Source organism: Telmatherina bonti (assembly GCF_933228915.1).
Source record: "Telmatherina bonti genome assembly, chromosome: 1".
Taxonomy (NCBI): Eukaryota; Metazoa; Chordata; class Actinopteri; order Atheriniformes; family Telmatherinidae; genus Telmatherina; species Telmatherina bonti.
Genome location: NC_136619.1, coordinates 24,028,378 through 24,046,469, shown reverse-complemented (window position 1 = coordinate 24,046,469; position 18,092 = coordinate 24,028,378). Strand labels below are relative to the sequence as shown.

General features: G+C 38.4%; 1 protein-coding gene across 1 annotated transcript in view; it reads left to right on the top strand.

The window, feature by feature from the left end:
- Nucleotides 1–17,878, top strand: part of LOC306773001 (DNA-binding protein RFX7-like) — a 43,133-nt gene extending 25,255 nt beyond the window's left edge. Inside the window, 9 exon segments of the mRNA XM_079262687.1 lie at nt 5,410–5,495; nt 6,583–6,705; nt 7,818–7,956; nt 8,064–8,124; nt 8,261–8,351; nt 8,821–8,893; nt 8,979–9,192; nt 9,497–9,777; nt 12,074–17,878. Coding sequence (XP_079118813.1) covers nt 5,410–5,495; nt 6,583–6,705; nt 7,818–7,956; nt 8,064–8,124; nt 8,261–8,351; nt 8,821–8,893; nt 8,979–9,192; nt 9,497–9,777; nt 12,074–15,265 — 4,260 coding nt within the window. The 3' untranslated portion in view covers nt 15,266–17,878.
- The last annotated feature ends 214 nt before the right edge of the window (nt 17,879–18,092 follow it).

Here is an 18,092-nt window from a genome sequence, read left to right as displayed (position 1 = left end):
TGTCTGCAAGTTGTGTGGTTATTCCAGAGTTCTTAATGGTAGTGATTTACCTCAAGGAAAATCACAGAAAAGTACCCCTCCAGATATAGGGGTATTTGCTATATTATAGGGGTATCAGTGAGGACTGTGAGAAGGCGATATATTACTTCTGAAGTGGCTGCAAATTTTATTAATATTTTATCTAGAACTCCAGCTCAGATTTTTCCTGCATCATGTGTTTTTTTGTCGACCATTTTAACGACAAATTAAAGTCGGCAATTAACTCAGCAGCTCCAATTAAAACAAAAAGAACTAAATTCAGAACACCATGGAGAAATGAGGAAATAAAAGAGTTAAAGAGAAGCTGCAGGAGAGCAGAGAGGAAATGGAGGAAAACAAAACTAGCAATCCATCAGGATATTTTAAAGGAACAACTTAAAATTTATAATGACAAAATCAAACTGGAAAGAACACTCTATTTTTCAAACCTCATCACAGATAACAAAAATAATCAAAAATTTCTTTTTAAAACCATTGATATTTCAATGAACACAGATAGCAACAAGCCCTCCATGCAGCCATCAGACGCTGCATGTGAGGACTTTGCAGACCACTTCAGAAGTAAGATCAATGCTATTAGATCCAATCTTTTATCTCAGCATAATGTTGATTTTAATCGATCTTAAGCATTTTTTTTATCTGAGGAAACACTGGAGAGTTTTGTTCTGGTTGATGCACAGATGCTTGGTCGAGTTTTCTCCCAGCTAAATCCAACAACCTGCCTTTTAGACCCAATTCCCACATCACTTTTAAAAACTTTTTATGGTTTCTTTGAGTGTGAGCTTTTAGACATTGTAAACTACTCTCTTCAGATGGGTGTCTTCCCTTCTGCTTTTAAAACGGCGGTGGTAAGGCCCCTTCTGAAGAAGAGTGGCTTAGATCCAAACATGGTTGATAATTACCGACCTGTATCCAACTTACCGTTTTTAAGTAAAATAATAGAAAAAGTTGTTTTTACTCAATTACACAAGTTTTTGAATAAACACAACATTTTAGAAAAATATCAATCTGGTTTTAGGACTAACCACAGTACGGAGACGGCCCTCTTAAAGATTGTTAGTGACCTTAGATCTAGCCTGGACTCACAGAAACTTTCTGTTCTTGTTCTACTGGATCTTAGTGCCGCATTCGATACAGTAGATCATCAGATTTTATTGAACAGGCTCAGAAGTCTGGTGGGCCTCTCAGGGATTGCTCTTAAGTGGTTTCATTCCTACCTCTCGGATCGACAATTTTTTGTAAGTATGGATACATGCTCCTCACGAACCTATGAAATAAAATGTGGGGTTCCCCAAGGATCAATTTTAGGCCCGTTACTTTTTAACCTGTATATGTTACCACTTGGGGACGTCATCAGGAGACACGGCGTTGATTTTCACAGCTATGCTGATGATACACAGCTTTACATCACCGTGTCCCCTGATGACTTAGAGCCACTAAATGTTCTTTTAAATTGTATTTCAGATATAAAGTCATGGATGGCAGCAAACTTTTTACAGCTCAACCAGGACAAAACTGAAGTTTTAATTATCGGTCCTGAAGGCAAGAGAGAGATCCTTTTATCAAAATTGCAACATTTTAATTCCTCCCAGTGTGTGAGAAATTTGGGTGTTCTTCTTGACTCTGAGCTGGATTTTATTCCACACATAAAAAATGTAACAAAAACAGGTTTTTATCATCTAAAAAATATTGCCAGAGTCCGCCCATTTCTCTCTCTTGCCAGCACAGAGGTGCTGATGCATGCTTTTATTTCCAGTAGATTAGATTACTGTAACGCCCTGCTCTCTGGTCTTCCTAAAAAGTCTCTTTCCAGCCTACAATTACTACAGAATTCAGCGGCACGAGTTCTGACGAGGACTAGAGGGCGGGAACACATTACACCAGTTTTAAAATCGCTGCATTGGCTTCCTGTGCGCTTCAGGATTGATTTTAAGATTCTTTTACTTGTTTATAAATGCCTTAATGGTCTTGGGTCTTCTTATTTATCCGACCTTCTTTTTAATTATGAGCCTTCGCGGACCCTGAGGTCCTCTGGTACTGGCCTTTTAGTGGTTCCTAAAGTCAGAACTAAGACATACGGTGAGACCTCTTTCCATTGTTATGGTCCTCGACTGTGGAACAGCCTGCCAGAGAGCCTCAGGGCCGCGGAGACTGTTGATGTTTTTAAGAAGAGGCTCAAGACACACCATTTTAGCTTAGCATTTAACTGAATTTTATTTTACTTTATTTGCTTATCTTATTTTTAAAATGTTTTATTAGATTTCTTATTTTTAATACATTATTGTGAAGTCCTTCTATGTATATATGTTTATTTTCTTTTATTGTTGCTCTTATTTCTTACTGCTTCTTAAGGTTATTCATCTTCTGGTTTTAACTCCAGTGTTTTCCTTATGGGGATCCAGCACACTGGGGGCCCTGCCTGTTTGGTCTGGGGGCTGTTGTCATGATGACCGCTGCTGTTTGGGTGGTGCGGGTTCCACCACTGCAGCTTCACGGCTGCGGGGTGGCCCCTTTGCTGCCTGGGAGTTGTGCCGTTGCTGTGGCAGCGGCCCCTATGAGCATGTGGGGGACTGGCTCCTGGTGTGGATGGATCCCGAGGTATTGTTTCCTCAAATCAGCACCAAGTCAGAATTTTTATCACTTACTTAATGTTTTTAGTTGTTTTATTAACCAGAATTCAGTTAAAGAGACAGTATTCAGGGAATGATGTTTTCGGGGAATGTGGGTGGGTTCTTTGCTCTATGTCCTTGTGTGTGAGTGTGTGGAAAGAGCTTGTGTCTATTATTTTCAAATGCCTTTTTATCCACTGTTTGTTTTAATCCTTATGACTTGATTTTATCCTGTAAAGCACTTTGTGTTGCCTGAGGCATGAAAAGTGCTCAAGAAATAAAGTTTGATTTGATTTGATTTGATTTGATTAATCAAATGCGATCAATGGTATCAAATGCGAATTTGATAAATTGTCTTTGTTCTCCTAAACCTGATTTGTATTTTCACTTAGACTTTCAAATCTTTTTCTCTTGGACATGAAAAATGTAACCTTAAGTTGCCATTTCCTCAGAACGGGAGACGACTAATTTTTATAGACCACGTAGACAGTGTTACTAATTTCACATGTAAAGGGATGTGCTTTTTAGTGTTGCTCTGTGTGGCAGTCTAAAGCTGCGCCTGATTGCTCTTTAGGTGCTCTATCATGTTTAGTTTTCTCTTGGAAGAACTCCACCGATGAAGCATCTGGTTGAAGTTAACCATACAGCTTTAGTCTCCAAAGTGTGTTTGAAATGAATAAGTTTTATAGCTATTACATTTATTTTATTTTATTTTATTTTGACAGGTGAAGAATGATATGAGCGTGGAGCATGGACACTATAGTCACACATAAACAACTTAATAGGATTAGTAAGTAAGTAAAAAAACGGATTAGTAAGTTAAGTTTATTTATAGAGGACTTTTCACAGATGAAATACACAAGGTGCTTCAGAAACAATTCAAAACAAAAAAAGTAATAATAAATTAATATTAAACAAATGCTTCCTAATTAAAGCGGGGCCCACATAAAAAGGTTTTCAAGAATTTTTAAATTCATTTAAATGATCAGTACAGCAAAGCAACAAGGTAAATGTCTTCCATAGTTTTAAATTGGAAATGGGAAACAACTACATGAATAACTGATTAGTTGTACTGTGAGCAGGTGAGCCTGTTCCACAGAGCAATATCCGTCAAATTATAGTTCATTATTGATGACCCTGTAGTCGCAATTAACAATAACATTTATTTCAGCTTTTTTCCCTTCACATTGAAAGTATTTACAGGTGGCAGCTGTTAAGTGTTTAATACCATGTGAAAGCAGGTTTTATTTAGTGCCACAGCTGTTTTTATTGCTCCTATACTGTTATGATTTAACCTGTTTTTTATTTGCTATTTTTAAGGTTTGGATTTCTGATATAAAATGGTTTAATAATATGCAGTTTCATTTTTCATCAAAATTGTACACATTTTTTGTTTAAATGAATGTGAGCTTTGGAAATGGAAACAAATAGTTGCACATGCAAATGAAAGTTCTCTGTCTTATTATTAAGGTAATACTTTATGCAGCTCGTAGATGAAGAAATTCAGATGTTACTGCAGTGCGTAGAGAGCATAGAGAATAAAGTAGAAGTTGGAAAAAAAATGTAAATATAACTGAAAAAGTACTTCAGTAAATCTTAAAATGAAAAATGTACAATATTACATACATTCACCTATTATTTACAATGATATAATTTAAAAATGTAATAAAACATCCCAGATAGCAAGCATTAGAAAAATATGGCACAGGTAGATAAGACTTAATTTACAATGTAAAAAAGTGTGCTTATGTACTTCCAAATATTGTCATAAAACAAAAAATACAGTGTACAATGTTGCAGTGTGTGTGTGTGTGTGTGTGTGTGTGTGTGTGTGTGTGTGTGTGTGTGTGTGTGTGTGTGTGTGTGTGTGTTTTTTTTTTTTGGGGAGGTTATGTGAGTCTGATAAGACAGAATGCTGTTGAACAGTCTGATGGCTGATGGGATTAAAAACTTCTTGCACTGAGGGCACAGCAGCCTGTTGCTGTAGGAACTACTTAGTGCTCCCACGGTTTCATGTAGAGGGTGGGGGTTTTCTAGAACTGATGCCAGTTTGATCAACATCTTCCTTTCCCCTGCTACCTCGACAGTCTAAGGGGCTGTCCAGTACAGTGCAGGCTCTCCTAACCAGCTTGTTCAGCTGGTTTCTGTCCCTCCCAGTCCTCCCACAGACCCAGCAAACCACTGCATAAAGCACAGCAGAAGCCTTGTAGAAAGTTCTCGGCAGTGTCTTGCACATGCTGATGGAACTCATTTTCCTTTAAAGGCATAGCCAACTTTGATCCCTCCTGTAGATTCTTTCAGTGTTTGTTGATCAGTGCAGTTTGTTATTGAAGTGAATACTTCAGGTATTTATATTTCCCAACAACCTCAATGACATCTGTCTATGTGCTCATTGGTGCGATTTGGGGAGCTTTCTGTGGAAGTGAACAACAATATCTTTAACTTTCATTCACCTGGAGGAAGCTCAGCGCACGCCAGATGACAAAGACTGTGATGACTTCTCTGTATTATTATTATCATTAGAGGTAGTTGTAGCAGATTTAGTTGTAGTAGTTGTAGTAATTGTAGTTGTGGTGTGTATTTATGTATATTTCTCTGTGATGATGCATGCAGGTTTGGCTCTTGCATATGTGTGACTTGCAGGTGTGATACGACCACCTCTGCTTTAAATCCAGGCTGAGAGCTGCTTTGTGCTGATGGACAGTAAAGCAAAGTATTTAAACTGCATCTTTTTTTGCTCTTTTCCTTCTTTTGTCTACAGCAAGACATAGAGAAGTTCTCAGATGTTGAAAAGCTCTACCTCTACCTTAAGTTGCCTTCTGGTCCCAGCAGCAGTGCTGAAAAAAGGTAAGAATACACCTGGTTTCTAAACTTTTTAATAGAAAAGTGATCACTGGTTTTATATTAATACAAACATATCTATGAACCAGAACCAGAAGAAGAAGAAATGTGACCTAATCGCCAATATAGACAATAGATAAAAGTTAAATTGCAAATGTGCTTTGAGCAAGTTTACCTCTGCATTTCCATCTTTCATAGTTTTGAAATAACAAAAAAAAACAAAACATTATACTAAAGTTTCAGTAACCTACATGCCCAGTACTCTGTAATAATTCCTTTTTTGCAAATATCTTAGCTTATAAACATTTAGTTTTTTTTTTGTTCTTGTTTGGAGGAGTGTCATCTATTCTTCCTCTTTTTCTGTCTGAAACTAATTTAAGAAACTTAAAATATGTGTCCCTGTGCTTAACAGTTGAAGTGGTGGTTTTAAACTGAACATGGATAATGTGGACTGATGATTTATTATTCATTAGACCATAGCATTTATTTTCTAAAAGTATCAGGATGTTCACCTTGTGATGTTTTAATTTACTTCAAGGACACTGGAGTTATTTTTCTCAGATGAGTCTTCTTGAAGGTCATCTAATTCTCCAGGGTGCGCTTAATCCTCCTGAAGGACTTTTTTTTTACTGTCAAGTATGCATTAATTTAGCTGCTTTAGCAATCCTACTTACATTTCTCTCTAAAAATTTATGAGTCCTCCAGACCTCAAGCTGACCACCAAAGGTATATTTTTATTTCTTAATTACATAATGAATTGAGGAAGCAGGAGCCGCTTGATCATGCTTACCTCTGTTCTTATACCCTCCTCTGTTGTTGGCATCAGCTGTTTTAAGACTGAATGCACTATGAAGCTACTTAAAGGAGGCCATGGTCCCTGATTGTTGGAATATGATTTAAGGAGTCTCCTGTAAAGTATTTGTAACTCTTTAAATGTTCTGCCACCTGACTTTATCAAGAATGACAGCAAACATGCCAAAGCACCAACAAGGGGATTATAGTTACAATGCAGTGAAAGCAGGATTTGGTTATTAGGCAGGTACTGTGTTCTTTATCATTTGTCAATCAGTCCTTGATCCAGATCTTCTCTCAGTGACCAGAGCGCCCTGTCATCAAGCCGCACGCAGCAGATTCATGCATTCAGTTGGATCCACGATCATTTAGAAGAATACCCAGAGACCTCTCTTCCCAAGCATGAGGTCTATGATGAATACAAGTAGGTACACTCAGACCAAGTAAAGTTTCAAATACAGTGTTAATTTTTTTTTTTTGTTTTTTTTTTTTGTAACTTTCTAACTCAGATCTTTTCATTTTAAACATGTTATACACAAACTACATCCGAGTTTTGTTTTATATCAGTATAAACTTATTGTTTTTCTTTTTACATTTATGTGTAGGTAACAGCTAACACGGTCTGTACTTACTTTCTGCTCCATGTTACTGCAGGCTCAAGCGCCTGTATAAATAGATTCAGCAGGGATGAGAATTGCAGAGCAGCATGTGTTGGTAATATTAGAATGGAAAATTTGAGACAGTCATTGAAATGTTCTGACAGTGTTATGTAACTATCTTTTTAACTCCACTAGAACAGAAATAAAGCGCCGTCCAGAAGCATTGGCGCCTTCAGGAAGGCCACCGAAATGGCTTTATAAAGATGCCATGAGCTTAATTTTTTTTTTTTTTACAAAGAATTAATTATAGTCATTTTCAAACCTGAGAGTAATAATTGCAGAGGAATCCTTTAAGGAGTCTTGTTTATTGACAGAGTTCTTTCTAAATGAAAGAAACATTCAGTCAATAAAGCCAAATTGTGCTTTATAAATGACACACCTTATAAAAAAAAGTCTGTGTAGTTTATAACCTCTTGTAGTAGTTAATTTTTTTGATAAATGCTCAATTCTGCCGATGGTTTCGCACCATTTCTGTGATCCATAGCTGGTGATAACGTGCTAAAAGATATGCAGTGACATGACTACAAAGGCTGTGCAAAAGGAGACTTGAGAGGCATGGATGGTGAAAGCAAACACGGCTTCTAACATTTGTTTACAAAAAAGTGTAAAGGTGATTAGAAGTTAAATGTAAAACATCCAGATTAAAGGTTTTGGAGCATAAAATCAGTAAAATTGTGGATATCTTGAATAAAGGCATGAGAGGGAAGGGAGAAAGTTATGGCCTTGAAACCAAAACAATGAGATGAAAGACAGTAAAATGCTCTGCTCTGTTGAGGGAAAGATGGCATGTGGAATAATCATTTCTTTTATAAAATGTTCTTTATTATTAATAATAAATTTAATTTCATTATTGCTTGCTTGTTAATCTGTGTTACAGGAGCTTCTGTGACAATCTCAACTACCACCCATTAAGTGCTGCAGACTTTGGAAAGATGATGAAAAACATCTTCCCGAACATGAAGGCGCGCCGACTTGGCATGAGGGGAAAATCAAAATATCCTTTACTGGAAAGGATTGTATTAGTCTGGCCTCTGTGTCTACTCACAGACCATCTGCTGCTGCAGTTCATAAGCCCTCTAAATATAGATGTGAAATGAAATGAAGTCCCCCTCTGCCTCAAAAGCACAAGCATAATACAGAGACCCTCGGGTTAGTTTCTCTGATCTTGACCTTCAGGGACACTTGTGTGTGTGTGTGGTGTGTGTGTGTGTGTGTGTGTGTGTGTGTGTGTGTGTGTGTGTGTGTGTGTGTTTGTTTTGTTATTTTGTTGCTCTCCAGACGTCAAAGTAAAATGGTTTGTTTGTCTCTATGCCCTTTTAGCTTACGGTAATATCATTGTCATTGAGAAAATGTCGACCAATCAAAGAGAACTCACTTTAAACATGTGTTACAAAGAGTTACTGTCCACAAGGTCAGTAATTCATTTATTTGCTGCATGAACATCAATTTAGAAAAAAGTATTTTGAAAAAAATGTGTTTGTGGGACATGAATTGGGGCATGTTTACCACTGTTTTACATTGTCTCATCTGTTAATGGCACTCTACGAGAATTTTGAGACTGGGAGACCAGTCTCACCAGTTGTGAGAAACCCGTTTTTGCTCCATAAGTCTTTCAGCGGATCACAATTCAGGGTTCGCCTTTGTCGTGTTGTTTTATGTGTTCAAAGGGCGAGAGGTCTGGACTGCTAACAGGTCAGATTAACACTCAGTGCCAAAATTTTTTTGGTGACAAGGATTCATCAAGTTTTTTTTCTTTATTTATATATGAAAAAATAAACTAATACATATCAGACAGATCAAATATTATTCATATTTACCTTGATGTATAAATATTTTATGGAATTGTTTTTCTCTTAACCCTGACTTACATATTGTTATAGTGGACTAAGGAAGAGACCCTATGTTCATATGCCATCTTTACCTACCCTGGATCTCCATAAAACAATAGATGGAGTAAGCACCTCAAGATGTTTCTTATTAATAAATGAGAATATTCCTATTTACAGTTCATCTATGAAACCATATCTTTTCTGAGTAGCACCAGTGTGATGTCCTGGAGTCACCCGGCCAGCTGAGCAGCATCAAGGAAGAGTTGCGGTTCGCAGCCTGTGATCTTGTGTGTGAATGGGCCCAAAAGGTGCTGAAACGTCCGTTTGATGCTGTGGAAGACTTGGCTCGATTCCTGATCGACAGCCATAACATCAGCAACAAGTCTTTAGCAGCTCTCACCATTATGACCGGCACAGCAACAGGTAGGAAGGTTGAAGCGTCATGCCATTATTTTGCTATAAAAGGAGATGGTAGTGACATCTAAAGGCTTGTGCCTGTTACTGCACTTACTGCTTTTGTCTTCTGTTGTAAATCCATGCTGAAGCTGGATTTTGCATGTGTCTGCATATATGTGTATGTGTGTCTGTTTATAGTTGATATAGATATACAGACACATAAATATATATATATATATATATATATATATATATATATATATATATATATATATATGTGCGTGTGTGTGTGTTTATATATGTATTGAAATCAGTTTTTTGCTATATTCAGAGGTCAAAACTCCACTGACCACCTCAGCTTTCGCCCCCACGGCAGAGACTCATCCCTTCCAGCCTCAGATGATGACGCTGTCATCACCGTCTGTTGATGCTAAGCAGCAGCTGCAGAGAAAGATCCAGAGAAAGCAACAGGAGCAGAAGCTGCACTCCCCTTTACCTGGAGAAGGACAAACCAAGAGGCTAGATGACAGTGTGCCTTGTGGTAGCCCCACCCCTCCATCGCCACAGCCAACCATAGGCATCATTGTCACCGCTATACCAAGCCCCATCACGGTGAGGAAAGGGAACTCTTAATGGAGTTTAAATAATTTTGTTACAGTTCAGTCTGTTGGATATGCTCCACTCAGAGGAATATTATCTAAAAAGATGGATAAGTTTTATTGTCAATAGTCCTTAAGATAGTAGTTTAAATTCAGTATTTACCACTTTAGTCAGTTTTAAGATTAAATCACTGCACCAAAACAGCATCACAAGGTTGCTGAAGGATCTATTGCAGGGTCCTTGTCTTCGAGGGCTGATTTCCTGCAGGTTTTTCAAGTGCCCCTGCTGAAACATACCTCAGACTCAGACAAGTTCTGCACATGTCTGCTAAATGAATCAGAAGTGCTGTAGGACACTTTGAAAGCCTTTAGGACTTGTTATTGATAAACTGATAATCATTGGACCAGCAAGGACTATTGCATTACTCTGGGTTACCAGAATATAGTGTCTAGGGTCTGCAAATTGTATAAAGTCCAATTGTGCTCATCTTTTAATCAGATCAAGTAAATTTGAACATGTCAGTACAGTATTGACCCAACTCAACTGGTTTCCTTTGAGAGCAGACTTCCTAATTTTTGTTTTGTTTACACACACTTCAATAGATCTGTCTTTTTTGCAGTTAGCATGAGACAAGACACAGGTAGCCTCTGCCTCTGAAACACAAGATTACATTCCACGACCAAAATATTTTTTATAAAGTAAGAAAGCTGGGACTGTGAAATTGGGTTTATTGGAAAAAGTGCTGGTTATCATCTACTTAGCTGTGAAAATTTGTGTTTTATTTATGGAAAATATTACCAAGGGAAAAGAGGTAAATAATGATGAGAACGGCCCTCGGACATATCCCTTGGGCAGCGCAGTGATAAGTGGTGAGAGCTGAAAAGCGCTAAACTTAAATTAGATAAGCTGAGTCAGTATGTAAGTAACCAGATTCTATTTGTAACTCATCCTTTTGATCACCTTTCATATACCAGATGCACAAATATCGAAACAATATCCACAGAAGAGCCTTCCACTACTCACATTGGCACAAAATTATGGATAATTGACAGTTTGATCCTTAAATAGCAGCAATTTGGGTGAAGGACATCTGATTACCAGGAACTTATAAAATTTTTATTTGTTTACACACATTTTGATGGATTTGTCTTTTTGCAGTCAGCTGTTTTTAGAAACAGGAAGCTTTTGCTTCTAAAATACAAGTACTTGATGACATTGCACCACCATACAATTATCCATCCATCCATCCATCCATCCATCCATTTATTCAACCACTTGTTCCAATTAAGGGTTGTGTAGAAGCTGGAGTCTATCCCAGCATCCATTTGGGGATAGGCAGGGTACACCCTGGACAGGTCGCCAGTCCATCACAGAGCCAACAAACAGAGCTACCCTTATTTATGATTTGTTGATTTCCAAGTAGTTTGAATTTCCAAATAGTGTATAGCTACAATTTCACGAACCAGGTGTGTGTGACTGTGAAACTGAAATATAAGTACTGTTCTCACAGGTACCGATTTGATGGTTTCTCAGGGATGAGAACTCATTTTTGCTTACAAATGCAAAGCTTACTAACAAATAGAAAGGTTATACATAGAGATGGATTTAAAAAACGGCTCTGCAGTTCAAAGGGAAAAAAACATCAAGAAACACAGGAAGGAAATCCTGGACATTTGTTTCTGTTTTAGTATTTAGATTATGTCAGATAAGATACTTTTTCTTGACATTTATAAAGTGCTTTTATGTAGCTGTCCATACTGATAGAACACAGATGAAGGTAAAATTAACAAGGATGCACAAAGTGTTAATTTATTCTGAATAAATAGAAAGTGATGGAGCAACAACCTTGAATCCTAACCAAAATCCTGAATAACCAAAAAAGTAAAAAATAATAAGAAACTTTAACTTAAACTTATTGTTTCAATATGCATTGTATAATGACCTGAGGAAATACCTGTTTGAGAAAGAATCCTGATTTATTTTGGATTTGTGTGAGTATACGTATGTTGAGTTGGTTCCTTAAGAATGAAATTAATGTTCTCACCAGGTTTATGGAAAAAGCATGGACATTAAGATAGAAGACATTGTACACAACATAAGTGTACAGTTTTCTCTTTTTTTTTTTTTTTTGTAAATTTCGGAAGATTTGTTGCTAAGCTCTGACACTCAAACAAAATCAATCAATCAATTTAAATAGTAATTTTAGAAACATTTTTGCATGGTTACATGGAAATTGACAAATAGAAGTTACATAGTTTTTATGTGGTTTCACATTACATTACCATTTAATTTTTAATTCTCTCTGCAGGTCCAGAGGAGCAGGCAGCTAATGTCGCCAAGTCCAGTGGGAGCAGTGGAAAGCAAAGGGCTGCCCATCAACTTCCAAATGGTGACTCAGCCAGGTCTGGCGGTGAAACATAGTCCCAAACCTGCCCAAAACATTCTAGCCAGTCCAGCAGGTGAACGCACAGCTCGACAACGCTATGCTCAAATCTTGCCTAAACCTTCAGCCACCACTGCCATGACCCTGCGCTCGCCCTCTACTATGATCATTGCCAACAGCCCCATTAAGACTGTGATGACTACATGTCATGTCAGCCCAGTCAGTTTTGTTAAGATGACAGCCATATCACTGGCAACTAACAGCAGCGAAACCACTACGTCTCTTACAGACGCCACTCTGCGTCCGGCATCTGCTGGCCTTGGTGCACCAGCTGCTGCCAGCATAGGCTCAAATCAAAACGTGAGGAGCGCTTCAGCTGCCCCCATTCTGGCCCCCGTGGCCAGGCTGGGGGAGACCACCAACACTCAGAGCATGGATATTGAAATGGAAGTTGAAGCTATACACAACAACAGCCAAATGCAAAATCTGAGCAGTCAGGTTTTGACTCCAGTAGCAATGGCAAATGGAGCTGGAGATTCTGTGCATAGGGCTGCCAGTGTGCCCATACCCCAGACTAAAGGCTTCATGCAACTGGAGGAAATATCTAGCATTAAATGCAGCGGAAAGTCCTCTTCAAACACCACTGGGGTTCAGAGCACTAATAATAGTGCTAATGACACAGGCATGTTGCACTTAAATACATCCACTCAGAATACCAGCATTATTTCTTTACTTAACACCACCAGCACATTGCCCTCCTTTGCAGAAAGCAGCCAAACAAAAGAAGGTTTCTTGTCAACAAAGAGCCCCAGGAAACGCTCAGGCTTCAATCCAGACCTTTCCCCGATTAAAAAGCTTTTTATGCCCCAGCAGCCAGCAGAGGGGGCTGCAGTTCTTCAACATAACATCAGAAACAAAGTTGGTAATATCTCTAGGCTAAGCTCTTCAACTAGACCTGAAAGTGCACCAGCTACCAGGGAGGTAGAGATGAAAATGAGCTCCGTCTTGTCCACTCAATTCCACACACAAAGCACTTCCTCTTGCAGAACCAGTGGCTTCAACTCTGTTGCCAAAAGACATAACGCAATGCAAAGGAAAAACAGTTCTGCTGTTATGGAAACTGGTACCTCAGTCAGGCACGCAGTATTACAGGAGCAGCAGGATCACACAGTGAGTGACGTGAATGCCATACCCAGTAACCCTGGTTTTCAGAAACATACAGGCATGAATACAGGTACAGTGAGCCTGGAAGGAGCTCAACAACAGATATACCCTCAGTCCAACTCCGCTGCTGACAGCTTACAATTTTTTAATCAAGTATCATCCAGCCAGCTGCCGTTGCAGGAGCATGTGGACTATTATCCTTTTGATGATGATGTTACTCAGGACAGCATTGTGGAGGAGCTGGTGCAGATGGAGGAGCAGATGAAACTGAAACACCTGCAGGAGCTTGGGAAATGTGATGCATTGCAAAGTCAACACTCTGTGATGCCAGGCAACATAACATCCACCAATCAGACCATGACTGCTTTCTATCATACTGCAAACAACAGCAGCAACTCAGTCCAAACTCCCACACCCACATCAGAAATGATGGGAGGGCCCCGAAGTCTGACAGGAGAGAGCCCCTGCTCCCACATCACCTCCACAACTCCAGTGGACAGTGCTTTGGGAAGCAGTCGCCACACCCCAGTTGGAACGCCACACTCCAACTGCAGCAGTACTGTTCCTCCCAGCCCAGTAGAGTGCAGGAACCCTTTTGCATTCACCCCCATTAACTCCAGCATCCCTGGTTTCCATGACAGCAACACTGTTTCCAGCAGCCCTGTCAAACCCATGCAAAGGCCAATGGCCACCCACCCCGATAAAGCAAGGTTGGAGTGGATGAATAACAGCTACAACAACAATGGTGGGGGCGCAACCAAATCGAGCAATGGAATGGGAATTCTCCCAGGCTATCAAGACTTGGTAGACAATCATTTCCAAAAGCCTCACGCGTTTGCTATACCTCATGCACGCCATCAAGACAGCCGTTTTGGCCGCTTGACTCCTATATCACCTGTGCAGCAGCAGGTAGCTAGCATGGCTAACATGACCAAAGAGGAGGGTTTTGCTGTTCCTGCCCCTCTGGATAATAAAACCACCAACACATCCACTGCAGCATTTCGATGTCGTAGTGTGAGCCCTGCAGTGCATCAAAGGAACCTGAATGGAAACGCTGCTCCTTTGAATGTACCTCGTTCATCTGTGTCACCCTTTAATTCTCCTGTGACGCCTGAGATGTTGAACATCTTTGCCAATAGCAAGTCAAATATTGGGGTCAGCAGCATGGCTCAGAGGAGCCGCTCTGTGCCAGTCAATGTCATGATGCAAACTGAGGTCCTGCCCATCACGGGTCAACAATGCAGCAACAAAAACATCACCAGTGTCCTTCTGAGCAAGCTAGAAGGGGACCACAATGACACTATGCGGGGTATGGGCATCAATAATCTACCATCCACCTACGCTGCACGGATGAACCTCACACAGATCCTGGAGTCCAGTCCCAACCTTTCCTGCACCGATACTCACCTCAGCCTACTGTCTTCTGACTCCACCAGCACTGGTAACTCACAGAGGCCAAATTACCTCATAGATAATGCTGTTAATGAACAAATGATTCTCTCAGCAGGCAACAGCCAAGTTCACTCGGCCTCTGGAGAACAGCATCAGCAACGGGCCCAGTCTATTATGTTATCTTTGAGCTCACAGCAGCAACAAGAGTTACAGCAGCAGCAGATAGACTTCGGCAGCACGCAGCACCTTCTAACAGACAGCGGTCTTACTGCAGACAGCCAGCTCATGGAACAGTTCTCTGAGCTAACGCCAGGGGGGGCAGATTTTCCCTGTGAAATCAGGATGACATCAGAACTTTCTAATAGTATCAATGACCTCAATGCCCTGGACACAAACCTGTTTTTTGACCCCAACCAGCAGCAGGGTCATTATCAAAATGCAGCCTCACAGGAGCTGGTGAACGATCCTCTGTTTCAACAAATAACCAGCGAGGTGCCACATTCAGGTGGGCTCGACTGGTTAGAAAGCAAAGATCATCCGACTGTTGGGTTGATGGGCTAATGATTTTTTTAAAATCATGTTGAACATGGTTATCTATGATTATTGTTTATTTTGTTTTATTATTATTATTTCCAGGTGTGTAATGCAAAACTGGACAGCTGAGGTTTGTCCGTTTTAAGTGCCAGGCTGAACTGAGATAATGCTGCAACACTGAATAAAAATGCTGGTCATTTCCCTTTAATAATGGAGCGTCAACTTATGTTATTTGATCAAGAGCATTTCAAAGAAATGGGCAAAAAATAGAGAAAACAAACTGTTGTTTGACATTTTACCTAACATTTAGATTAGAAAATATCATACTCAAGCTGTGAAACTGAGTGGAAATACAAGTGGAAAATAATGATTAAAAAGCTTAAAGTAATAATTATATCCTCCCGTATAAAGCTTGACAGCAGCTGTCAGTATGTGATTGAAGTAAAAGATATATAACTAACATAACAGATATTTGTGTGTCATGTAGATGTAAAAGTGGGGGAACTTTGCTAACTTGCATTGTTTTCATGTAGCAAAAACAGTTCAAATGTGAAAAATATACACATTTAATTTACTCACTCATCATGTAACAAAACCATGGGACTACATTACTCCATGTAAATTCTTAAATATATACATGTGATCATAATATACAATAGCTGGGATGTGAATACATTTAAGATAATCTATCAGATATATATCTAATCAATGACTTAATAATCTCTTTTAATTGTCCACTTTGATAAGTATATAAACAGTAGTTCTGAAAACTGGAAAGACCACAGAAGGAAGTGGAATATATGTCTGAACCATTATTTCCAAATTTATTTAAAGAATTTTAAGCTTTTCAATCGGTTTTAATTGCTTTTGTATCACAAAAAATATGCCTGAATCCACTGGTACACATGATCAAAGTCATCCTGTTATCAAACAGCATTTAAATTATGCCAATAATATTACTGAGCCTCTTTGTGCACAGTTTATATCTTACAAATATCTTTGTAAATTATAAATTTTGGAAAATTCATTATGAATAATTATAATTTTAATAAATGAAATACTGACAAGTCCCTTTAATGGCATATTTTATGTGCATGGATTGCACTACAAAGAAGAAAATGTGATATTGAGGAAAGGAAAACCTCTTCCTAAAAATAGCTTTAATTATGCTTGTATGAATAATATGGCAGTTACATCTATGAAGGATTGTGGTATTTTGTGTTGTATATGAGAGCTCAACCACTTACCCCATTGTGAAATAAATGGAAACAAAAAGATCATAAAACCCATTTTTAAAGCTAAACCCTTGAACAAAATTTCTTAAACTTATAAATGATAAAGAATAAAATGACAGCCATTTTTACTTTCACATATTATTTGCAAATTGTTCATCTGAGGATGATAAAAATGAATCAACAATATGATGCCCTGTTGTAAAGCTGTGCACTCATTATAAAGCACTGACAATCTTCCATTTATCTACAGAAAAACACTATTTGGCCTTTGCGGTTTAAGTTTTACACTGATGCCAAGCAACCATCTACTTGAAGATACCTATTAGGGTTACTGGTTTCTGAGCCTTATATCCATGCCAAAGATGTAACCTACAAAAACAGGCACTGTGATTATGAGTGTAATTTAATGTAGCTGATGTAGCCTTCTGCTCTATGTAATGTGCAAAGTAAGAGGGAAGCATCTAGCAGGAGCTCTGCTCTCATTCATTACAGCACTGGAAAGACATTTGTCTCTAAAAAATTTATTTGACCTGAAAACATTGACAATTTCTTTGTTTACTCTTGTTCTTGCTTTTGGAGAAACAGGGCAGGTATGTTTTTATAGAAGTAAAATAAATCAAAACACTGTAACTTATTTAATATCTGTCTTTGTGTGTTAGTACTAGCTATATTTTCTGGTCACACAGTACAGTTTTATTTGTCACAGACTGGGAGCGTGCTCAGATGTCCAGATTTTTTTTTTTTCACTGCCATTTATTTACAGGGTGTTGTTTGTACAGAAGGCCTAGCCTTGTAAACCATGTAATCTTGTGCATTCACAGTAATCTGACCTCTAATGATGCTTTGTAGCTTACATTTTTAGTGTTGTAGAATGCTACCACCTTACACTGTACATTTTTTCCCCCTTTTCTTTTCAGACAGGCATTTTGTTCACCGTATCTGGTCGTGAATAACAAAATACTTAAAGATTTAGAACTGGATATTGACAGAAATGTGTACTAGGAAACATTTGCACTTGTTTTTAAATGTGGAAATGGCACTATGTGTACAACTAAAAGTTGTAAGGTTAATGTCTGGATACATTACAAATGCAGTACATTGAATCTGGCTGATTAAAGTACCTTTAACTGCTAAAAAAAAAAAAAAAAAAAAAAAAGCAGATAAACACTTTAAAATAAGGTGTAATTTCATATTTTAACATTTAGATAAATGTGTTATTTATATTCAGTTTTTTAAAAATGTGTTCTCTCAGTTTAGATGTTCAGCTGTGTGTCTCTTTGTTAGCACTGTTGTTTGTTTCATGAAGACTTTACCCTTCCTCTTGTAAGTGTTTTAGAGCTATACAGCTGCACTCCACTAATTATTTTGCTGTGTCTTTTTCTTGCATTTTAGCAGGTGCTTTTATAAGGGGAAGTGCTTGTTGTTACAGTTTTTTTTAAGACTTTTTAAAACTAATAAACATTTTTAAGTATACATCTGAAGTCAGTGTGTCTTTTATGTTAATTCAAAATAATAAAAAAAAGGGGGGGGCAGTGCACATCATCAAGGAAATATTTACCTTCATTAAAATATGGAATAGAATTTCATGAGTTTTACATGCTCATTTGTCCATAGGAAGC